The sequence below is a fragment of the Penicillium bovifimosum genome (genome assembly GCF_028826915.1).
Source record: "Penicillium bovifimosum strain IBT 22155 chromosome Unknown utg000007l_segment0_segment0, whole genome shotgun sequence".
Classification (NCBI taxonomy): domain Eukaryota; kingdom Fungi; phylum Ascomycota; class Eurotiomycetes; order Eurotiales; family Aspergillaceae; genus Penicillium; species Penicillium bovifimosum.
In genome coordinates this window covers 128,676-148,131 of record NW_026622716.1, presented here as the reverse complement: position 1 = coordinate 148,131, position 19,456 = coordinate 128,676, and the positions used below count along the sequence as shown (strand labels likewise).

The window sequence follows — 19,456 nt, the reverse complement described above, 5'->3', positions numbered from 1 at the left end:
GCTGACCGGCGTCTGAGAGGTATTATTAGTAAGTATCTAAAGTTTGGAGGATGGAGTCATCCTTACCTTATCACTTGGAAGTTGGAGGAGCTGACCGACCTAGAGAGTGAGATGAAACAAGAGATGAGAAGAGAGAGGCTATGGAAGGGGAGTAATGGTAAGAGAGGTCAGAGGAGGAAGGTGCTGGCATCTCTGTGGAATAAGGAAGGAGCGATGATAGGTTTGTATGGTTTGATTTAGGTATAAAGTTTAGTAGTACAGTATTGGTACGGTATATGTATGTTCGACTCAAACCCCAAAAACCTCCTTCACGAGAGCCTTCTTATTGACTATAACAAAGTCAGTGGATTTCAGGTACAGAAAAAGAAGAGAATCTCACCTTTGCCCATAGCATTCCGCGGAATTGCCTCCAAAACCTTCATCTCCTGCGGCATCTTAAAAGAAGCAAGACGGTCCTTCAACGCCCGTCGCATATCCATCGGTCCCCACCGACCAGTCCGACCCGAAGCAGCTGCATCGGCAGAGAGAACAACCACTGCAACGACCTTCTGTCCCCACCGTTCAGAGGGTAGACCGACGACAGCAGCTTCTGTGATTTGGGGACTGGATCAGCGTTAGCGGAATACTTTCCCGGAAAGAAAAGAAAAACATACAGAGAAAGTAACTCCCTCTCAACCTCCAAAGCGCTAACCTTCTCAGCACCCGTCTTGATAATATCAACGCTCTTCCGTCCCTGAATGAAATACATAGCTCCCCGTGCCCAGTCCCCACTCCTTCCACTCCCAGCACCATCAACTACTTTGCGCAACGCCACATCTCCAGTACAGAACCACGGTGCGCCTCCATCGTCATCGACAAAGCTCTCCCGCGTCGCTTTCTCATTACCCCAGTAATGGCTGAAGATCGATGGCCCGCGCAGCTGGATCTCGCCTTCGCGTTCGCGGCCGTTGGCATCCACCGCGTTCTCTGGGATTATCTCCCCCGTCTCGAGATCGGCTAGTCGGGCTTCTACGCCTGGTAGTGGCCAGCCGACGCTGCCGTCTACACGGTCTGCATTGTCGAGACCGCAGCTGATTGCCATGCCGACTTCGGTCATGCCGAAGCGTTCGAGGAGGATGTTGCCGTTGCTTAGGGTTTTCCAGGCGGATTTTGTCGGGGTTGGGAGGGCGGCGGAGCCGGAGATGTTGAGCCGGAGGGTTTGTGGGGAGATGCCCTTTTTGGCGGCTTTTTGGGTCTCCTCGGGCAGGTTGGGGAAGGTGGTCATTAGACGGTTGTAGATTGTTGGGACGGCGGTGAGGAATGTGATGGGTGGTTTGGTGTTGGATGGTAGGAAGGGTGCTGCGAGTCGTTTCCAGACTTGTTCTGGGTGGAAGGGGAACATGAACTCGATGGAGGAGCCTGCTACTAAAGGTGCGAGAATTGCGTTTACCACGCCGTGGATGTGGTGGAGTGGGAGTAAGTGTAGGAGTCGGTCATTTGGTGTGTACTTCCATGCTTCGAGGAGTGATGATGCTTGCGCTGCCAGTGCGGACTGTGGGATCAGGACGCCTTTCTGTTCTCGAGTTAGCCATTGGCTTTGATACGAGCGAATCGAATTGATCCTACCGGTCTATTCGTGGTGCCGGATGTGTATAGCATCATTCCACCGGAGGGCTGTTTGAGATCTTGCAGGCTTACGCTCTGATTTGATGCGCCCTGTGTGAGCTTATTCCGGACGTTGAACATAGGCTCATGCTCCAATCCCTCCCGCAAGATCTCCATGCCCTTATCAGCATACTTCTCAGTCGCCAGCAGCATTTTCGCCTGAGAATTATCCAGAATATACTTCAACTCCCCAGTCGGAAACGACGGGGAAAGCGGGAGCGCAATGGCATCAGTAGCAAAGATCGCCAGCAACGTCACTATAATCCATTAGCATCCAATCCGACTTTTCCTGGTTATTCAAGTTCAACATTACCTACGTAGTCATAGCTATTCTCCGCGAGAAATGCCACCCGCTCGCCGACCAATTGGCCCTGCGCCGCCGCAGCCTTTCGTTCCAGCTCCTCCTTAGTCCGGACAACGTCGGCAATTAGACCACCATAGGTAAATGACCGAGCTGACAGGCTATGCACGACAGCCAGGCTTTCAGGGTCATGTTTCTGAAGTGCCTGGAAGATATGCGTATTTGGTAGAGTCGATACGAGTCTCGCGGAGAGCGCGGACATCCGCGGAGTGTGGAAGACGCGCGCCCGCGAGCGCGAAAGCAGGGAGAGCAAGCTGCTCGGCATGTCGAATGGGGATATGTCCTAGATATAATATTTCAATTCAAATCAGGTCATTCCATTCCAGAGCAATTGAGGTCAGGCGAAGGACAGACTTGATGTCATGCGACTAAAGTTCCGCGGAAGTCAGAAAAAACCTCCGATTGGCGACTTTCAACGGGACAACGGACTTTGCGCTCTCCCTTTTCTACCTCCCTTTGCTTTGTATTTCTCAATGCTTCCTCGCTGTCTTCCGGGTTTGATTCCCCGTCGTCTCTTCTCTGCTTCTGCTAGAATGGCCTCTACCACGCCGTTGGAGGATGTGATGCGTGATAAGGTGGGTGGGCTCCATGCTCCATGCTGTTGATTACTTCGACTAATGTACTATTTCTATAGATCGCCCACGCATTCACGCCCTCGAAACTCCAGATCCGGAACGATTCCCACCTCCATGCACACCACGCTGCTATGGCAGGGTCGGTCTCGAGGGAGACGCATTTCCAGTTTGTTCTCCCTACCCCGAAAACCGCAGTACGAATGGAAGCCTAAATATCGCACAGTGTAACGATCGTCTCCGATGCGTTCGAGTCGAAGATGCAAGCCGCTCGCCACCGCATGGTATATGCATTGTTCAAGGAAGAGATGGCTCGGGAGGGTGGACTGCATGCGCTGCAGCTGAAGACGCAGACGCCAGCTGAGGAGCAGCATGAGAAGGAGCGGAAGGGAAAGGCATAGCGGATTGGATTCGGCGTTCGGTGCTCGTTTTCTTCTGTGTCAGTCTGTCGAGTCGGATACCCCAGCTCGTATGTGTCATTACATTGCATAAATTACTATCCCACGTCATGAATTGAGCCACATGCGCGAAGCAATCGATTATTAGACGGTATTACATAGGATTAGCGCCAAATAGGGTGCCGACAGAAAGCAACTATCTAGTATATACATCCATGCGCCGCGACGTCAGCCCGAATTGCCGACTCATCAAGGGTGGTCGCGGCGGAGCAGCTGTACACTAGGTGCAGCTAGGAGGCAAAAACACAAGGAAACGATTTGGAAGGCATTGCTTTTACACAAGAGAGAAAATGCGAAGGGTGGTATAACAACGAGGGAACAAAGACAAATGGGAAGATGCGGAGATACGTCAATCCCCGAAAAAGGTCGTACAGGGAGAGGTAGGAGGGGATGCAGTGCGACAAATTAGTTTCCACTCGCACTCTTGTTGGCCTGGGTAACACCGACAGCCACACCGACGACGATAGCGATAATGATAACTGCAACTCGGTTAGCGGAGCACTCAACCTTGCGCAGACATGATAAGTACTTACTGATAATAATCAAAGCATACCACTTCCAGCGCCGAGCGTTCTTCGCGCTCTGGATAGCACTGTCAAGCTTGGTGTTGGCCTGCTCGACATTGCGGTGTGTCTCCTCCGCACCCTGCTGGATCTGTTGAACTGCGGGCTCCTGCTGGTGCACCAGCTCAGCGACCTCATTGTAGAGATGGCTGAGTTCGATCAAATCTTGCTCGATCTTGCGGATGGCCGCGGAACGCTGCAGAGTAGCCTGGCGGGCATCGTTGGCCTGGCGGGTGCGAGTGCCGGGAACCTATTCGACCGTTAGCAACCGGACCAGCCCTCCTCACTCGGGTATAACATACAACAAAGCTCTGCTCCTGTCCCATCAAAACATTCTGCACACCCTGCTCCAACTCCTCCGGGGTCGCCTCGGGGTTGGCAATCTCGTATCGGCGGCGCACTTGATCCTCCAGACGCTTCTGGAAGTCGCTCTGTGTGCGCTGGTACTGCTCAATCTCGCGGCGCAGGTTGCGGCTGACGTTCTCAACCTGGCCCTGCACGCGCGAGTCGCCAGAGCCTGGGGTCTCCTTGACGCGCTTGAACTGGTCGCGCAGGTAGCGGAGGGCGGTGTTGATCTCATCCTCAATGTAGTCCAGTGTTTGGCGCGAAGACTGGTCCTCCTTGCCGGTGCTTGAATCCAGAAGCGCCTTCTGGGCTGCGACCAGCTGGGTCTCGCGCTTTCTGGTCAACTCAGCGATGCCCTCGTTGATCTCCTTGCACTTGTTCAGAATTGAGGTGGGGCCACCGGAGGAGGCTTGGTTGATGTTGGACATTTCTGGTGGACGAGGATGTTAGTGTCGTCGCGAGGTGAGATCTCCCGGATCAACGTACCATAGCCTCCATTGCCCTGTTCCATGGCACCAGCCTGGCCATAACCACCCCCATATCCATAGCTCTGTGGCTGTTCCTGGGTAGCGTAAGGATTGCTCTGCTGTTGGCTTCCGTACGGGTTATATTGGCCGTAGCCGCCAGAAGCATTGTTGTCCCCTAAGCTCTGGTACTAGGGAAATTTGGGTCAGAAAGCAGATTCCATGTAGATCTTCAAAGGGGTTCACTCACACTCATTGTGTGTGGATTGATCAGGGTTCTTTGGGAGTGTAGTTAGGGGGGGAGATGAAGGAGGGAAGGGTGAGACGGGAGAAGTGGAGGTGCGGCAGAAGCGCTGGCGGTGTCAAGTTCAGCAAGACCAATAAGCTCCGGGGGTTAGTCGCGTTGAAGAGCTTGAAGAGCTTGAAAGAGCGGAATTAAGCATTCAAAAGCGTTTAAATTGGTTTAAAATAGTTATTTAAGGAGTCAAAAGTGAGTTGTCTGAGTGTCTCCCCTGTTTTAACGAATTTTCCACAGGTGCACCGTTCCTGCACTAGCACAAAATGTACAGCCTCCTTGCAAGTTTACAGTGGAGTCTCATTCACCCTGTGTGGCTGTTCTATTTCAGACAGATTGACCTGATTCGGTGGGCGGATACTTCTGCCAAGTACTGGGTACTTGCATTTGCGTGGGTAACCCCACTTCGTTCAAAGTATACAGTACTTTGAGATCTGCTGTGGCGATTGAAGTCGGCACGTCATTATGTATCAGGGTCTAAGGGTCTTGTACAGCACACACGGAAAATCCAATGGGATTTGAATCCAGGTCACCTGTCATGAACTGACATGAAATGAGCTGCCTGTCAGGCAACAAGTCGGAAATAGCATGCGAAATAGAATGTGAAACATGACCAATCAGGAGGTTTAAGTCTCATCGAGAGCCTCATCTTAACCTTGGAAGGGCATCAAGCATCTGTTCTAGTTGCACATTCGAGGATAATATAGCAGCATATGTACTTGATTTCCTCGGCCTATTCTTTCCCTTAACACCGCACATGCATCTTTGAAGCCTGGTATGGCAATTTTTCACTGTATAGACATGTTCGGGCTGCCCGGCAAGCAACTAGACCTGGGACATTAATTTTCAGGATAACCCGAAAGTGTTAGTCTCTGGACCTATAGGATAGAAAGCATACAGAGGGAAGCAGTGCTAGCGAGTTCCCCCTGTCAACCAAGGGTCTTCCAAAAGCTCCTTAGCAGTTGCTCTTTCTTGCGGCATCCAGGTCAATGTCCTCCGAATGAACCTAAGGAAGTCTGCTTTGTCGTTCGAGCGACATTCAAGGGCTTCCATTGTTCGAGCCTCCGGTATGGGCGCAAGACCCAGCCATTTCCCTGAAGCGATAGAGGTTAGTACGAAACGTACACCATAGTCAATTAGTGGGGTGTTCAACATACCTTCGTCATCCCAAAAATCCGCTCTTCTCTCTGGATTTTTAGCGAGAAATTTCATCGGAGGAGGCCCTAATGCTGCGATCATGTGTGCCAAATGAGCAGCATCGTAGAGGTCGCCATCATCGTCTCGTGCAGTAAACAGCCTCTTTGGCTCCAGGAGGTCCCATGCCTTCTCACAGAGATAAGATTAGTTCCTGATCAAAGTAGGAGTACAGCCGACAAATGCACTTACCGTGAGGCCGACGCTCCATATATCAACCGGACGGCTCCAGCCCACATAAAGTAATGTCTCAGGGGCACGATATTCTAAGGGCATGATATCGCCACCGTGAGGTCCACGACCGATTCTGGCTTCGCCGGAGTCAGATAACAGCATTGGGCCTAGCTTAGGTCGCATCAGCCGAGAGAGATAGATTGTCCGGGTAGGAGACACTTGTTTACGGGCCACCGGATCTGTGTGTTCTTTCTCTTCAAGGGCCTTGAAAATGCTGTTGTCGAAGGCACCAAGGAGCATATTGCTGGAAGGGATATCTAGATTAAATCATAGTAGCAGTTAGGGTCGAGCTCCAAAGGACTTTGGTCGACGGGACAGGTACCGGTGTGGACAATCTCCCCGTGCGTATGTAGGAAATCGAGAGCCTTCGAGAGCTCAATGATAGCACCCTTGACGAAGTCTTCGTCAAATCCTTCCGGGTGAAATACGACCTTCATGTCGCGGAGGCTCATTTGTGCGGATTCGAAGACAAGGACAATATGGTCGCCATCAGGACCGTTAACGGTGAACGAATCCAACAGTCTGCGCACATTGTCTCGTCCTTCGTGTGAACTGTCTGTTATACGACTGGCGATATGGTGATAGGACGGCAGTTCACGGTGAACTAACGATGTACGCCCATAAACTTTCAGCGCGACATACTGGTGTGCTCTGTACAGATTAGTTCGGCTACAGAGCAGTGGAGCGTGATAACGCGTGCCTTAAGTCTCGAGCCAGCCAAGTGGTAGACGACGAACCAAAGCCAAGCTTTGCAATTGCTTGATATCGATCCTTAAATACCTCGCCCAGATGAACGGGATAAAACCGGTCTGCTCTGTCATCAGGCAGTTCTTCCTCCTCCACTGGTCGTTCAGCGTCGATATGATCATATCCACTAGTGGGAAGATCCCGGGGGGTTCTGAGCCGCTTGGAGTTGATGTTTTATTCCAAGAGCTGGGAGCAAACCCTCTCAGCGTAGACTTGATTGCAGACCACGAGGAGATTCTAACTCGTGGGACCATTTGAGCTCGGATTTTTGGATATATGCGAATGCGACCCAGTTGACATTGAGATATAGGGGCTAGAGACCTCTTTATGAAGAACATCGGGAAGAGATTAGCCGCAGGTAGAGCGAACACTCGTTCTAGGGAGTTAATGAAGATGGCGTGGACGAAGGCGAGGTCATCCCCTGCTTCATCGCTCGGCCTTCACGTTTGAAGGGAAGCCAGTACGGAGTATGTATTGTGTACACATGTCGCGATGTCCGCATGTGGGTCAGGCCGTACTGGATAAGGGCTGATAAGCGCCGCTACGCAGGTGTATAGTGTATACCTGCGTACGCCGCAATGAAGTTCTTGGCATAATCAATTCAACTGAGTACACATAAGTTACCTTGTATTATTGAATCACTAGATTCTACGAGAACGGTGGTTGCATGTTTGATTAATTGATTTGATTTATTTCTGGTTAGAAGTCATACTTAGTTATTACATCTCACGTTCTGCTCAGCAGTAGAAGACCACCCAGAGGGTCCTGCTCCGATGATGCAAGCCAAATCAAGTACGACCCCAGCGTACTGATACATGCAACGCAAAGAAAAGAAAAGTACAGGAAATTAAGAACCCAGTGTCCGAGCTCTAATGTCGTAGTCCACTATTTACTGAGCGTGCGATGCACGTCGTGACTCGACAATAGGAGCCTCGGGCATTGGGTCATCGGCATCAAGGGCGTTCATGTCGTCTTCCTTGGCGTTCAGGTGACGGAAGACAATGTAGAAGACGACACCCACCAGGAAGGATGCACAGGCGAGACCGGTGAACATCCACATGATGGCGGGATCGAAGGCGGCCGGGGTCAGGGCCTCGGCGAGGGCGGAGCCGAAGGCGTTGGTGAGCAGGTACATGGACTGCACGAAAGACTTCATGCTGGGCGGGGCCTTGGTGTAGGCGTACTCGAGACCGGAGACGGAGGCGAAAATCTCGGAGATACCGATGAACACGTAGGCGGGCGTCTGGATGGCGATGTGCACGTTGTTGCCGTAGGCGGTGCCGTCCACCACAGAGGCGTCACAGAGCGGCTGGCCGTAGCAGGGGCCGGCAGAGTAGATCAGGTGCTGCACAATGGCGGCGTACATCATGGCCAGCGAGGCAACGATGAAACCAAGGGAGATACGGGTGATCGGGCGGAAGGGGATCTTCAGGCGGCGCATCACGGGATAGACGAGGGTCTCGAGGATAGGGATGAAAACGATGATGGAGATCGGGTCGAAGTTCTGCATCAGATCGTTGGGGATACCGTGCCCCTTCATCTGACCCGCCTGGGTGACGAAGTTGCCGGAGAATTGTCCGTAGACAACCCAGTAGATGGGGTAGAAGGCAAACACGCGGCAGGCGACAAGCGCACGCTGCAACTCATCAATGAAGTGGTCGTCCCAGCGGACGACAGCGGCGCCGCCGTGCTCCTGCTGCCAGGAGGGCTTGGGAGCGTCCATGTTGCGGTTCTTGATCATGATCCACAGAGCGCGGAAGGCATCTGTGATGATGGAGCCCTGGGGAGGGCGGACCACGTAGTACTTGCGGCCGAGGACTACCACCAGGGTACCGACCATGAACACGCAGAGACAGAGAAGGTAGGCGGGCCAGAAGTCAATGTACAACTCCATGTAGGGAGTAGCGAGGAGAGAGAGCGATCCAACGTTGATGCATCCGTAGAAGATCATGTAGATACGCTGGATGGTGAGAGCGGGATCGATGATAACACGCTCGCCCTTCTTGGTTGTAGAAATGGCCATCTTCTTGCGCTTGTACTGGTCGGCAATCAACGGGGCGACGTTACTCTTGATACCACCGGTACCGAGACCGATGATCAAAATGGCGACGATGAAACCACCGATACCCGAGCCGTGCTGCAGGGCAGTGGGAATGGACGTGCAGACCAGGATGAGCAGACCGACCATATAGACCATACAGAAAAGCACAATGGTCTTGTACTTGCCGAGGTACTGATCAGCGATGATGGCACCAATGATGGGAGTAACGTAGCACCAGAACTGGAAGAAAGTGACGAGACCGGTTGCACCCTGGTGATCCATGCCGAGAGCACCGCGGCCCTGGCTGCCATCGAGAGGACGCTGGACGTAGTTCTGGAATAAACCAGACATGCCGTAGTAGGTGAAACGCTCACACAACTCGACGATGGCCACCAACCAGGCGGAGGCAGGCAAGTTCTCTGCGACATGACGCAAAGAAGTCTTCTCGAGCAGAGTAGGTTCCTCGCCATCTGCGCTGACCTGGTTCTCCTTATCGAGATCAGAGTCCATAGCCGCCTTTTCGTTCAAGACGACATGCTTGGTGACATCCTCATTATCGTAGTTGGGGGGTCTGAGAATAGAGAGTTAGTCGCGTGACTCACTCCTGTGAGGGAATATAGAGGGAAAGACATACGCAGCAGCAGTCTCGATCTCACGGTCTGTGGTCGCCATGGCCGTTACTAGACCCAGTGGTGCCTTCTTTTTCAAGAAAGGCGGTTTAGGATAGCAGTGGAATAGAGAGGAAGAGGAGAAAAGAAGCTTTTAAAAGGAAGGCGACCGTGGTTGTTATAACTATATATGCCAGTTTTGCCGTGAAATATCCGAGACACCGTGGGGGGTGGGCCAATTCCTTTTTTTCTCTTATCGCTTGAACCGTACCATCCAGGAAGGCGCATTAGTAAATAATAAATCAACGAATAAGATCACCAAATCAACCAGCCCTGACGCTAAGGCTATCTGAGAAGGTGGGCATTCGATTGTTCGCAGCTCGACCACGGATGCGATCGGCAGTGGGTTATCGAAGACCGACGGATCACGGATGTAACCCCAGAACGGGTTGGACGGAAACATAACGAGATCCTGACTGGGAATTGCCTGCTATCTCCGTACAAAAAAGCAATTGAGTGGATTCAGTTTGAAGTTGAATCAATCAATCAACTCATTCAAAGTCGTGCCTGAGTGGGCAATTTGGCATCTGGGGGTTCTCGAAGGGCCATTCCGAGCCCACTTCTTTTTCCCCTTTCACGAATCACATTCGATATGTCAGTCGGAGATTGCCGGTGAATCTCGATAAAATTTCCTAATCGAGGATGCTTCCGGTTGGGTTTGTCCTCGTGGCAAAAAGTATCTTTGTTTTATCTTTTTTCCTTTTTATGTCATGATTTTTCTCTCCATGTCGGAGTCCAGTCCATCCTCCGGTGAGGAGGTCATCGGGATATATTCGGGCTCTGGTCTTTTGATCAAGATGTATCTCTTCGTAGATGGGAGTGGCGGATGGAAGTCGAGATCATGGACGTCTTCAGCTGGAGGCGATAGCATTCCACAGTTGCTTGGACCCCCTCCCGGGAGGACCGACCGTTTTCGTTAGTAGGAGAAGTCGTGATCCTGGCTTATCACTTGTCAATCTGACTTAATCTGTGACACCAACCTGATATGCCCGCCGGTCCCCGGTCTTCCATTCCGCTGGATCAAATCCAATGCAACGTTGGGGCCGTACCCCGCGCAGCTTTATCTTTGAGTTTCGGAGGTGTCTCACTGGCCATGCTGCAGGCTACCCGCTTACCCCAGAGTGAAGTCTTGTTTTGTGTTCTGTCGCATGTGGGGAGTAGCCAATGAAGGCTCCAGTGATAGTCGGTGTCATTTTCGGAGCGATGACTTGATCGGAGTGCCTGGATTCTCGGGTCAAGCTCGACTCTGGGGTAATTATTCTCTCGTAACAAAGATGAATTGTTGAGGCGAGAAGGGTGGATCAAAACCACGGGCCAAGCCACGGGTGATAAGAGTTTCTGTTAGTATTGCTCATTAGTGGGAGGCCGAGGTCGTCTTCAATATAGGAGTATAAGGAGAACAACGATGAAGAAGAAATGAATGTAAGTGGGAAGAGGAAGAGAGAGGGAAAGAAAAATAAACCTAAGATCGAAGATCACTGGGACAGACGCTATATTTAAGAACAAAAACCCTCCAAGAAAGACCAAGAGCTCCAAGAGTCATGGCAGACGCCCTTCGGGGTCCGATCTCGCTGTTGACTGGCGATGGACAAACGCCGTGCAAATGGCACCAGCTCCCAAGCCCTTGGCCTGTCCCATATATCACCCGCCAAGCTCGGCATCGCGTGTCTCTTATGTCTGTTTGGCTCAGTCGACATCCTTCGGGCGAGATAAGATATTCCTTTAACATTCGAGTTCGCTTGGCAGGATCGTCTTCTATCGTCTATTGACCTATTCAGGGGTGGCCGGTCTCTATCCGGTTGTTGCAAATCGCTTCCCTTGCCCCGCGCCCGATTCGCGAGAACAGCGTCTTGCTCTCCATTTTTCAGCCTTTTGAGTCTAAAGGTCCCTGTCAATATCAACCATTGGACCAATCTCATGGTGCTTCGGTGAAGGGTGGAACCTACACGAGGATATCACGACTCCGACATCGCAAGCCATTCAGCCGCCAACGGAGGACGCGCAATATAGGCAGCAGGCTTCATGAACCTTTGAAATTGCGACTTGGACATCCGCTCAAGAGTCAAAGCGGCTTAGTGGATCTCTCCGGATGAGTCGGTCTGGTGTCTCGACTGGCTAGCATGGTGCGAGGAAGTCTCCGTACATACACCGTCATTGTGCTGAGGAAATCTATCAATACACCGCCGTCCGAAGGGATACGAGTCTAGGAGCGATATGCTATTCCTCTTCTCAACCCGGTGATTCTATTTGCCAGACTTGGTAGGGAGCTTATCAAGAAAGAAGATGTTGTGGTCGGAGATTCGTCGGCGAAAGCAGCTTCCGTGGTTTGCTCTATGGCAATGTACCATAACTCGCCTATACATGCTCACCTAGCTTCTGCTGGAGAGCGGAGCAATCAATTCTCACGGCTATACAAAGCCGTGAGGCCACACGGTGTATTGCCTGGGCCTAGCGCCGGTGAGTCAGTTGCATCACTATCCATCCACAAAATGTACTCCACATTGCACAACTACGTTTCGTCGCCTAAAATTGCGCATAGATATCAATTTCGCTTGGAGAAATTGAGAATCCCCATACATTGGGTATCTCTTTCTTTGCAGACCTTTGCCAGCTTGCTGGTCTGCTAGTTTGGGCCTTTGCTTCGTTCGACCATGGATCATGGTACTTGGAATTTCTATAGGTATCAGGTGATCTTACGGTTCTTGGTACGGAGTAGTCTGATCCCAGACTCGGATACGATGGCAGCCGAGTAGCCGTCTTGTACCCAATGTTGAGCAATCTGTTCCTCCCCCAGCCCCACGAACTCAGCGCGCGCACCTGAGCGCTTGAATTCCTGCCATTCTTCACGCGTGAAGGCCGACAGGTTCGCTTAGGACGTTGGAGGGGGAGGAATCGATTGCCCAGCATACGATACAAACATCAAGGGCATCTGCGAGGAGCCGACCATCCTCGTAGAAAGAACACCGATGAAACAGCATCCGCGCTGGGCCCGCCGGATGTCGACCAGTGGGATTCGGTTACAAATGACTACGGATCGCAAGCGCATGGTACTACGGTCGAGTCTGGACAGAAGTCCGAAGAAGAGGTTCTTCAGGACCGCCCTTTCGCAATCGCCATTCCGACTACGTCGAAGAAGTGAAATCTAACGGCGATTAGGCTAACACATGCACCAGAGTTGCCCTCTACGAGCGGAAGAAGCTATCTGCGCTAGGATACGATTACAGACATGACTGATCATCAGCGATCGGTCGACCCTTTCGACGGGCGACTGGCCTCGGAGCCTTCGCAACAGTGATCTCCTGCCCACGTTCATACAAATCGCCCGAGACGGCAACCTCGTTGGATTCGAACCTGGAGGGCGGCCTTCGGCAACGCATGATCGTGCGCCACCCGGGCCTCGATCTCTGGCAAACCTTGATGGAGGGAGCTGTTAGGAAAGTTGAGTGGGCAGCTGCCCCTTTTTCTATGTACCGTTGAAGTGTTTTACTCGCATTCGAGGGAGCTACCTAGATGGCCCGACGTCAGCCAGCATCATGTCCAGGTCCTGCTGCTTGCTGGGACCCCGGCGGCCTGGCACAACCACAAAGAATGGGCTGTGGAATACTAGTTGAGATGAAACATGTGGCTTAGGAATCTAGTTGGATGCTTACGCCACTGGAAGACATCGACTACCCAGGTGATCTGTATCTAGGCAGGAGTCAGGACCTCCAATGTCCAAAGGTCAGCTCTACTGGATACTCACCCCGTCCGCTTACTCTAGTGCCAAAAGCGAACTGCATCCTTAAAAGGTCATATTTGTATAGAACAATGTAAAGAAAATACCATCATGGCGAAATGACCTCGATCTCAACCACGGCGTAAGCCTCGTGAGACGTGTTTGGTAGAGCAAGATACAAGTCGCTAGCAATCAGGTTGTCCCTGTAGAACTATGCAGCGGGTGGCACAAATGGAAGACCAAGTCGATTCCTGTATGATCACCTATGTGAATCACTCCCCATTTTCCAGCACCGCATATCGAGCCGAGTCAGTTCCTCTCGATTCGTATCGTCCGTAATCGTGAACTCCGAGTAAAGCTATCTTTTCTATCATTCAGCATCCTCGTCTTCAACACCGTCGCACGCAAGCCTTTAAACAGTGTACTTGGCCTTCGCGCGTGTGCTGCCGCTGTGTGCGCTGTCGGTGTGGCCAGAGAACTCGACCACATCCGCCTCGTTCAGTCGCAGCACCTCCTTGAACCGCCGGCCGATAGCCTCGAGGATCTCCTTGCCCTGGGCCTGTGTGCGAGTGTGCTTGTCGCCTTGGATGCTCTTGCCCACGGTGCGTGTCCACAGACCAACACGGTAGAAGCCCTTGCGCACGTTGACGACCACACCCATAACTTCGTTGTCGTCGTCTTTCTCGAGGCTCTCGCCGATTGCCGCCAGCTGTGCGTGCAGCCAGAGATCGTCGATGGGAACCGAGCGCTTGTCCTTGAATTGGTATGACCATTTTCCACCGTGCTTGTTCTGGGGATCCTCCCACTCGGGCCGTACGCCCTTCTTGAAGAGGTGGTAATCGGCCTTGAGACCGAGCTCGGAGGTCGGCGTGATGTTGTTCTAATAGCCAGCGCAGTCAGTATGATGATCGGTCGGGGGAGCACTTCAAATGGGACATACATAAATGCCCCAGAATTCCTCAACGGAGCTGAAAGTGACGACCTCCTTGAGCAGGTCATTCCAGTTATCGCCCTATTTCCGTACATTAGCGCACTGAAACCAATATGTCCAATTAGTATCACATACCTTGCCACTGGGGGGCTTGGTGAACCACAGGGTCCATTCGTGCATAAGAGGGTGCTTCACGTTGAAGTCATCAGGGTTGTGGAAGACAGTGACGGCATCACCAGACTGTGTCTCGGTGGTAGAAGCGGTGTTCTCATCGGCCACAACCGGTGCACCATTCTCTGCGACGGAAGACATGGTGAGGGTATGTGGAGGGGAGGGAGAGGGGAGATGGGACGATTCAAAGTTCCGACGGAAAGTCGGAGGGGCGAGAAGTTCGGGGAAAGCGCGAATGGGCTTTTCACACAGATAGATGAGAGCTGAATAGGAAGGAGCCTGGATTGAGTCGGCAGTAATAGTCTGCTCCAGGCGTGTGATGAGAGTGCGGTGAGCGACAATTGACTGCAAAGAGTGGAAGTTTTGAAGTTCGAACCACAAAAACTTGCCTTGCCTCTTTGGGTTCTTCCGAAACACAATCAGTATCACCGAACTATCAGGCTTTTATATGAGTTCACAGTGTTCACTTTGCAAAGACTTCAATTCAGTTATTTATTCATTTTTTTTCACTTCATCGTATTTTATTTGCCATCGGTCCTTTGTATATCCTTCGTATATTCTATGCAGACTCATTCCTGACCAACTTGCAGGATAAAAACTCTTCCCGACGACGGTGCCTGAGGACCGAACTGATAGCCCAACACTCAAAAGTCAACTACTCCGGTATGGATGCGCCAATGTGAACAACACAGGGAGGAAAAAAGTGACAATGACCAGTAAAACTTCATGGGTATCTTAAACCAGATTTATAATTCCTCGCCACTGTTCATCAAACTGAGGAAGCAGTTCCAGCCTACCAGTGGTTAGCAGCCGGAGTGACATCGGACTGGGAGCAAAGTACTTACCCAAACTAATGATGTTGACCACCAGCACCCGTAACTCTAGGGGAACAAATGTGAAGTTGATACTCTGCACAAATGGCCAGACCATCAAATTGGCCTTGTAGGCGGGAACGAATGCGCTCTTCAACCGGTCCACGGGGCTGACACCTTCCATAATAGCCATCGAGGATAGGAAGCAGGTGAGTTGTACCGGAGTAAAGAGCAGTTGATCGGCAGTAACACGGGCGGCGGTAGTGGCTGCCCTACTCTTGAGGACGACGTGACGCTGGAGGATGCCGAACCAGGTGGTAGCAACTGGACCGAAGACAGCTAATGAAAGACACGGATCAGTACAAGACACCACAATCGAGACTTGTGGTCATACCTCCGCCGTATAAAGCCATGCGCCCGGTCCGGGCAAAGTCATGCTTCTCAAGACCTCTTCGATCTACAGCTTGTTGTGCTAGGCAATCTCCGCTGCCGAACAGGATCTGTGGTACAAAGAGTCAGGAAGTGTTCGAGCGGAAGGGACGAGGAACGAGTCGTACAGCGCTGGTGATGCTTGCAGTGAGGATGGGCTTCTTCGCCAACTTGGATTGGTACCTGAATCAAATTATTAAAGATTGAGCTTCAATTCGAGAAGGTGAGTAGCAAGAGACTTACCAGCGCAACATGATAAGGATGTAGAACTAACAGGTGTACAAATAGAAAAGTACAAAAAACGAACGACCATGTACACAGTAGGGGAAGGCGCTAAAAGAACTCTTTTGAGGAAACAATCTCGAAATTGCGGAGTCGAGATTACCCTGTCGCATTGCCCAGATAGGAAGTGCATCCGCCTGAACCAGATTTTGCAGTGACGTAGCCGATGATTAGCAACGTGACTCGATTTCTTTGTCTTCTAATAGGAACATGATGTATCATTGTAAGTAGTTAATAGAAGCAGTTTTATTATCTGGTAATCAACAAGAATTAAATACCTTCTACCTCCAAGAACACCAAATACCCCTCCAAATAGTTAACGGCGATCTATCGATCTACTTCTGGCCAGGTCATGTGACATCGCCCTGGAAACCTTAAGTGCACGTGCCACCTCCCCCAATCAGGCACTTAGGGCATAGGGTCCCCACTAGGGCTGCCCGCTCGCTTAGCCCACCCGCGCAAATTTCGGGCAAACAGTGCTCAGCGCCAGTGAATCTCGACGACCAACTCAATCCCGACAACCCTCCCCGTCGCTACCCCATAACAACATCAATATGGCTGACGCTGCTCCCCCGTGGACGTGGTGGTTTCGGATCCCGTGGCGACCGTGGTGGTGACCGTGGTCGTGGTCGTGGTGGCCGTCGTGGCCGTCGTGGCCCCAAGCAGGAGGAGAAGGAGTGGCAGCCCGTCACCAAGCTCGGCCGTCTCGTCAAGGCCGGCAAGATCACCTCCATGGAGCAGATCTACCTCCACTCTCTGCCCGTCAAGGAGTTCCAGATTGTTGACTTCTTCCTGCCCAAGCTCAAGGATGAGGTTATGAAGGTACGGATCGACACTTTTTTTTTGGAATTCGGAGGATTGAGCGGGATTCGACTGGAAATGCGACAATTGCACACATCCAATTGCGCAGTGGAAGCTCGAGCGAAACAAGGAATACCTCGAAATCAGAGATCAAGAAACTAACGTGAATTTCAACCTACAGATCAAGCCCGTCCAGAAGCAGACCCGTGCCGGTCAGCGTACCCGTTTCAAGGCTATTGTCCTGATCGGTGACTCCGAGGGCCACATCGGTCTCGGAATCAAGACCTCCAAGGAAGTCGCTACCGCCATCCGTGCCGCTATCACCATCGCCAAGCTCGCTGTCCTCCCCGTCCGCCGCGGTTACTGGGGTACCAACCTTGGTGAGCCTCACTCTCTGCCCGTCAAGCAGTCTGGAAAGTGTGGTTCCGTCTCCGTCCGTGTAAGTATCCTACAATGGTTATCTTCGATTTGGTCCTGTCTATTCTGGACCACTAATTTGTATGAACGGTTTCTAATTTACTACAGCTCATTCCCGCTCCCCGTGGTACCGGCCTTGTCGCTTCCCCCGCCGTCAAGCGTCTGCTCCAGCTCGCCGGTGTCCAGGATGCCTACACCTCCTCCTCCGGCTCCACCAAGACCCTCGAGAACACCCTCAAGGCCACCTTCGTCGCTGTCGTCAACACCTACGGTTTCCTTACCCCCAACCTTTGGGCCGAGACTAAGCTCATCCGCAGCCCTCTCGAGGAGTTCGGTGATGTCCTGCGCCAGGGCAAGAAGTACTAGGTTATGGATGATGCATGATTTTTGTTCGACAATTCCAACGGGTTTCTTTTAAAACTTCTCCCTCTGCGCTTGGCGATTAAAAGATGGTTCGTGTGTGCGAGAGACATCTCCGCACCGCTCTGGGTGTATTTATCACGGGGAGGGACACAAAATAGCGAAGTCCACGGGCCATTTGCCAGCCATTTGTTCTTTGATGTAGGAGTCGTAAGGTGTAGGGCAGTAATTTTCTCTGTAGAGAGTCTTCGGCATCGTAGTCTGGGGTCCAATCTGATCTATGCCGACAATTCGAATACACGTTCCCGTCTGCAAGTCGCGCGGGCCCAGCATCAGGCCAATCTTAACACCACAATTCCCATGCCCATATACAAGACTAAAATACTGTGCTAGATACTGTGTTTGCAATGAATACCATGTGAACTATTATTTCGATTTTCCTAGTATTCTGTCAAAGGACGGTATTCGATCGAATACAGTATTTCTGCATGAATACTATGAAATTCCCAGGAGGCCAGGACTCACTTGGGAATTTGTAGAATGCCCAGGGTATCACACCACCTACCGACCAAATACCTACTGACGGTCTGAGTCTCTGGCCTCCATCCATCCTCCCGTACACACCGAGTCAGGAACCTTAGGTCCCCCAGAGCTAGACTCCCCGGTGATTATTCCTGGACGTAAATGCTCCGCTGCGGGATTGACGTCCTGAATTAGATACTTAACATATAGAGCGCAAGTCATCCGCTCTTGTCGTACATGACATAGTCACTGCTGTTAACTGGAATCCCGTATGGGAGTTTGTCGACCCGAGGGGCCGAGACACGCGGAGTACTCCAGAATATCGGTGCTATGGACTCAATCATCAAGGAGATCTATTGCCCAGGTGACCCAAAAGGTTCAATGACAACTGTCTGGCCCCATATGTATCTTTTGGAACTAAACAGGCGTTGGAATGGTACTCGCGCGCTTAAACCAATATAGTATTTACGCCTGAAGTTGCAACCACCCACCAAATGGCCGCCTCGCGTCCTCGCGTGATATTGAAGTTTTAGGTAGGCACTTCTCACCCGACCGTGCAATTCGACCTGGCATTGTCCTGGGACAAGGAGGCTGATCCGAAGCGGGAGGCGTTTGATGAAAGCATCTAGCAGTTTGATCACAGATCCATATCTTCTGACTGGAGGCGTTCGCGAAGCTGGTTGGGGTATCGTGAGATTTGCTACAATGGAAATATTGCCCGGAACCTAAGGTACTATGATTTCCATACCTAGTTTGATTGATGCTTGGTACTGGATGTATAACCAGTCGGGTGTATATATATATGACCGTACGCGTAGAAATGGCCTCGGTGGTTTCAGGACATTACATCCACCAGTAGTTGCTCTCTTTTGATAATTTGATTGTTTTACTTTATTGTTGTAACAATTCATTAGAGTACAAGCCCAAAGCCCTCGATGCACTGTAAAGCGTGTGAGCCCTTCCCGTCATTCACCTGGCGGGTTCTAGCGCTGCGTAGTGGGTTGCGGGTCATCCGGGATCCATAACTAGAACGTGATTGGTGCAACCGGAGATGCGCCCGATCTGGATAGATCCGCGGATAAAGCTTACCCCCGCATTTTAGCTTGTCAATATCGAAAGCTGCAGGTTTGAGTAAGCTAACGTGGCAACAGTTGCTGCCAACAATAGTGAATCTAGCCTTCTGGCTTCTATGTTTGTATGGATATAATTTTGAGAAGAAAAAGAGAGCAACACAGCAATTGTACGAGTCGCCCCGCCGTTGCAATTGCTGTGTTGTTCGATTATCATTCATTCAGTCTTCAATCTGCGTCCTATGTAGATGGTCAAGTAAAGAGACACATTAAGAACAGTAATGGTAAAAGTTGCTATCCTACTACGCAATGAGCATCGCTCTCAGATAATAAAAAACGCCAGTCACGTAAGGAGAGGAG

General features: G+C 51.4%; 8 protein-coding genes across 8 annotated transcripts; 2 read left to right on the top strand and 6 right to left on the bottom strand.

Moving 5' to 3' along the window:
- Positions 1-288: 288 nt before the first annotated feature.
- Positions 289-2,270, bottom strand: N7515_008986 (acyl-CoA synthetase; the record flags this gene model as incomplete). Its single annotated transcript, XM_056669730.1, has 5 exons — positions 289-329; positions 380-603; positions 654-1,552; positions 1,606-1,901; positions 1,958-2,270. 5 exons carry the CDS (start codon positions 2,268-2,270, stop codon positions 289-291), a joined length of 1,773 nt encoding a protein of 590 aa, XP_056517529.1.
- A 208-nt stretch (positions 2,271-2,478) lies between these two features.
- On the top strand, positions 2,479-2,978 carry N7515_008985 (BolA family protein; the record flags this gene model as incomplete). Its single annotated transcript, XM_056669729.1, has 3 exons — positions 2,479-2,580; positions 2,640-2,746; positions 2,804-2,978. The coding sequence occupies 3 exons, from the start codon at positions 2,479-2,481 to the stop codon at positions 2,976-2,978; spliced, it is 384 nt and encodes a 127-aa protein (XP_056517528.1).
- Positions 2,979-3,440: 462 nt separating this feature from the next.
- N7515_008984 (syntaxin) lies at positions 3,441-4,663 on the bottom strand (the record flags this gene model as incomplete). The annotated part of the gene is made up of 5 exons (XM_056669728.1): positions 3,441-3,514; positions 3,569-3,848; positions 3,901-4,373; positions 4,430-4,598; positions 4,658-4,663. 5 exons carry the CDS (start codon positions 4,661-4,663, stop codon positions 3,441-3,443), a joined length of 1,002 nt encoding a protein of 333 aa, XP_056517527.1.
- Positions 4,664-5,614: 951 nt separating this feature from the next.
- On the bottom strand, positions 5,615-7,027 carry N7515_008983 (uncharacterized protein; the record flags this gene model as incomplete). The annotated part of the gene is made up of 5 exons (XM_056669727.1): positions 5,615-5,796; positions 5,860-6,025; positions 6,089-6,387; positions 6,453-6,781; positions 6,804-7,027. Coding segments are annotated over 5 exons (1,200 nt in total), but the record flags the coding sequence as incomplete, so codon positions are not given.
- A 739-nt stretch (positions 7,028-7,766) lies between these two features.
- Positions 7,767-9,590, bottom strand: N7515_008982 (peptide MFS transporter; the record flags this gene model as incomplete). The annotated part of the gene is made up of 2 exons (XM_056669726.1): positions 7,767-9,489; positions 9,553-9,590. 2 exons carry the CDS (start codon positions 9,588-9,590, stop codon positions 7,767-7,769), a joined length of 1,761 nt encoding a protein of 586 aa, XP_056517525.1.
- A 4,123-nt stretch (positions 9,591-13,713) lies between these two features.
- N7515_008981 (eukaryotic translation initiation factor 4E) lies at positions 13,714-14,544 on the bottom strand (the record flags this gene model as incomplete). Its single annotated transcript, XM_056669725.1, has 3 exons — positions 13,714-14,181; positions 14,242-14,313; positions 14,368-14,544. 3 exons carry the CDS (start codon positions 14,542-14,544, stop codon positions 13,714-13,716), a joined length of 717 nt encoding a protein of 238 aa, XP_056517524.1.
- Positions 14,545-15,149: 605 nt separating this feature from the next.
- On the bottom strand, positions 15,150-15,898 carry N7515_008980 (Mpv17/PMP22 family protein; the record flags this gene model as incomplete). Its single annotated transcript, XM_056669724.1, has 5 exons — positions 15,150-15,196; positions 15,249-15,554; positions 15,610-15,715; positions 15,773-15,827; positions 15,888-15,898. The coding sequence occupies 5 exons, from the start codon at positions 15,896-15,898 to the stop codon at positions 15,150-15,152; spliced, it is 525 nt and encodes a 174-aa protein (XP_056517523.1).
- Positions 15,899-16,136: 238 nt separating this feature from the next.
- Positions 16,137-17,510, top strand: N7515_008979 (40S ribosomal uS5 domain-containing protein; the record flags this gene model as incomplete). The annotated part of the gene is made up of 4 exons (XM_056669723.1): positions 16,137-16,149; positions 16,411-16,748; positions 16,909-17,166; positions 17,253-17,510. 4 exons carry the CDS (start codon positions 16,137-16,139, stop codon positions 17,508-17,510), a joined length of 867 nt encoding a protein of 288 aa, XP_056517522.1.
- Positions 17,511-19,456: the final 1,946 nt, after the last annotated feature.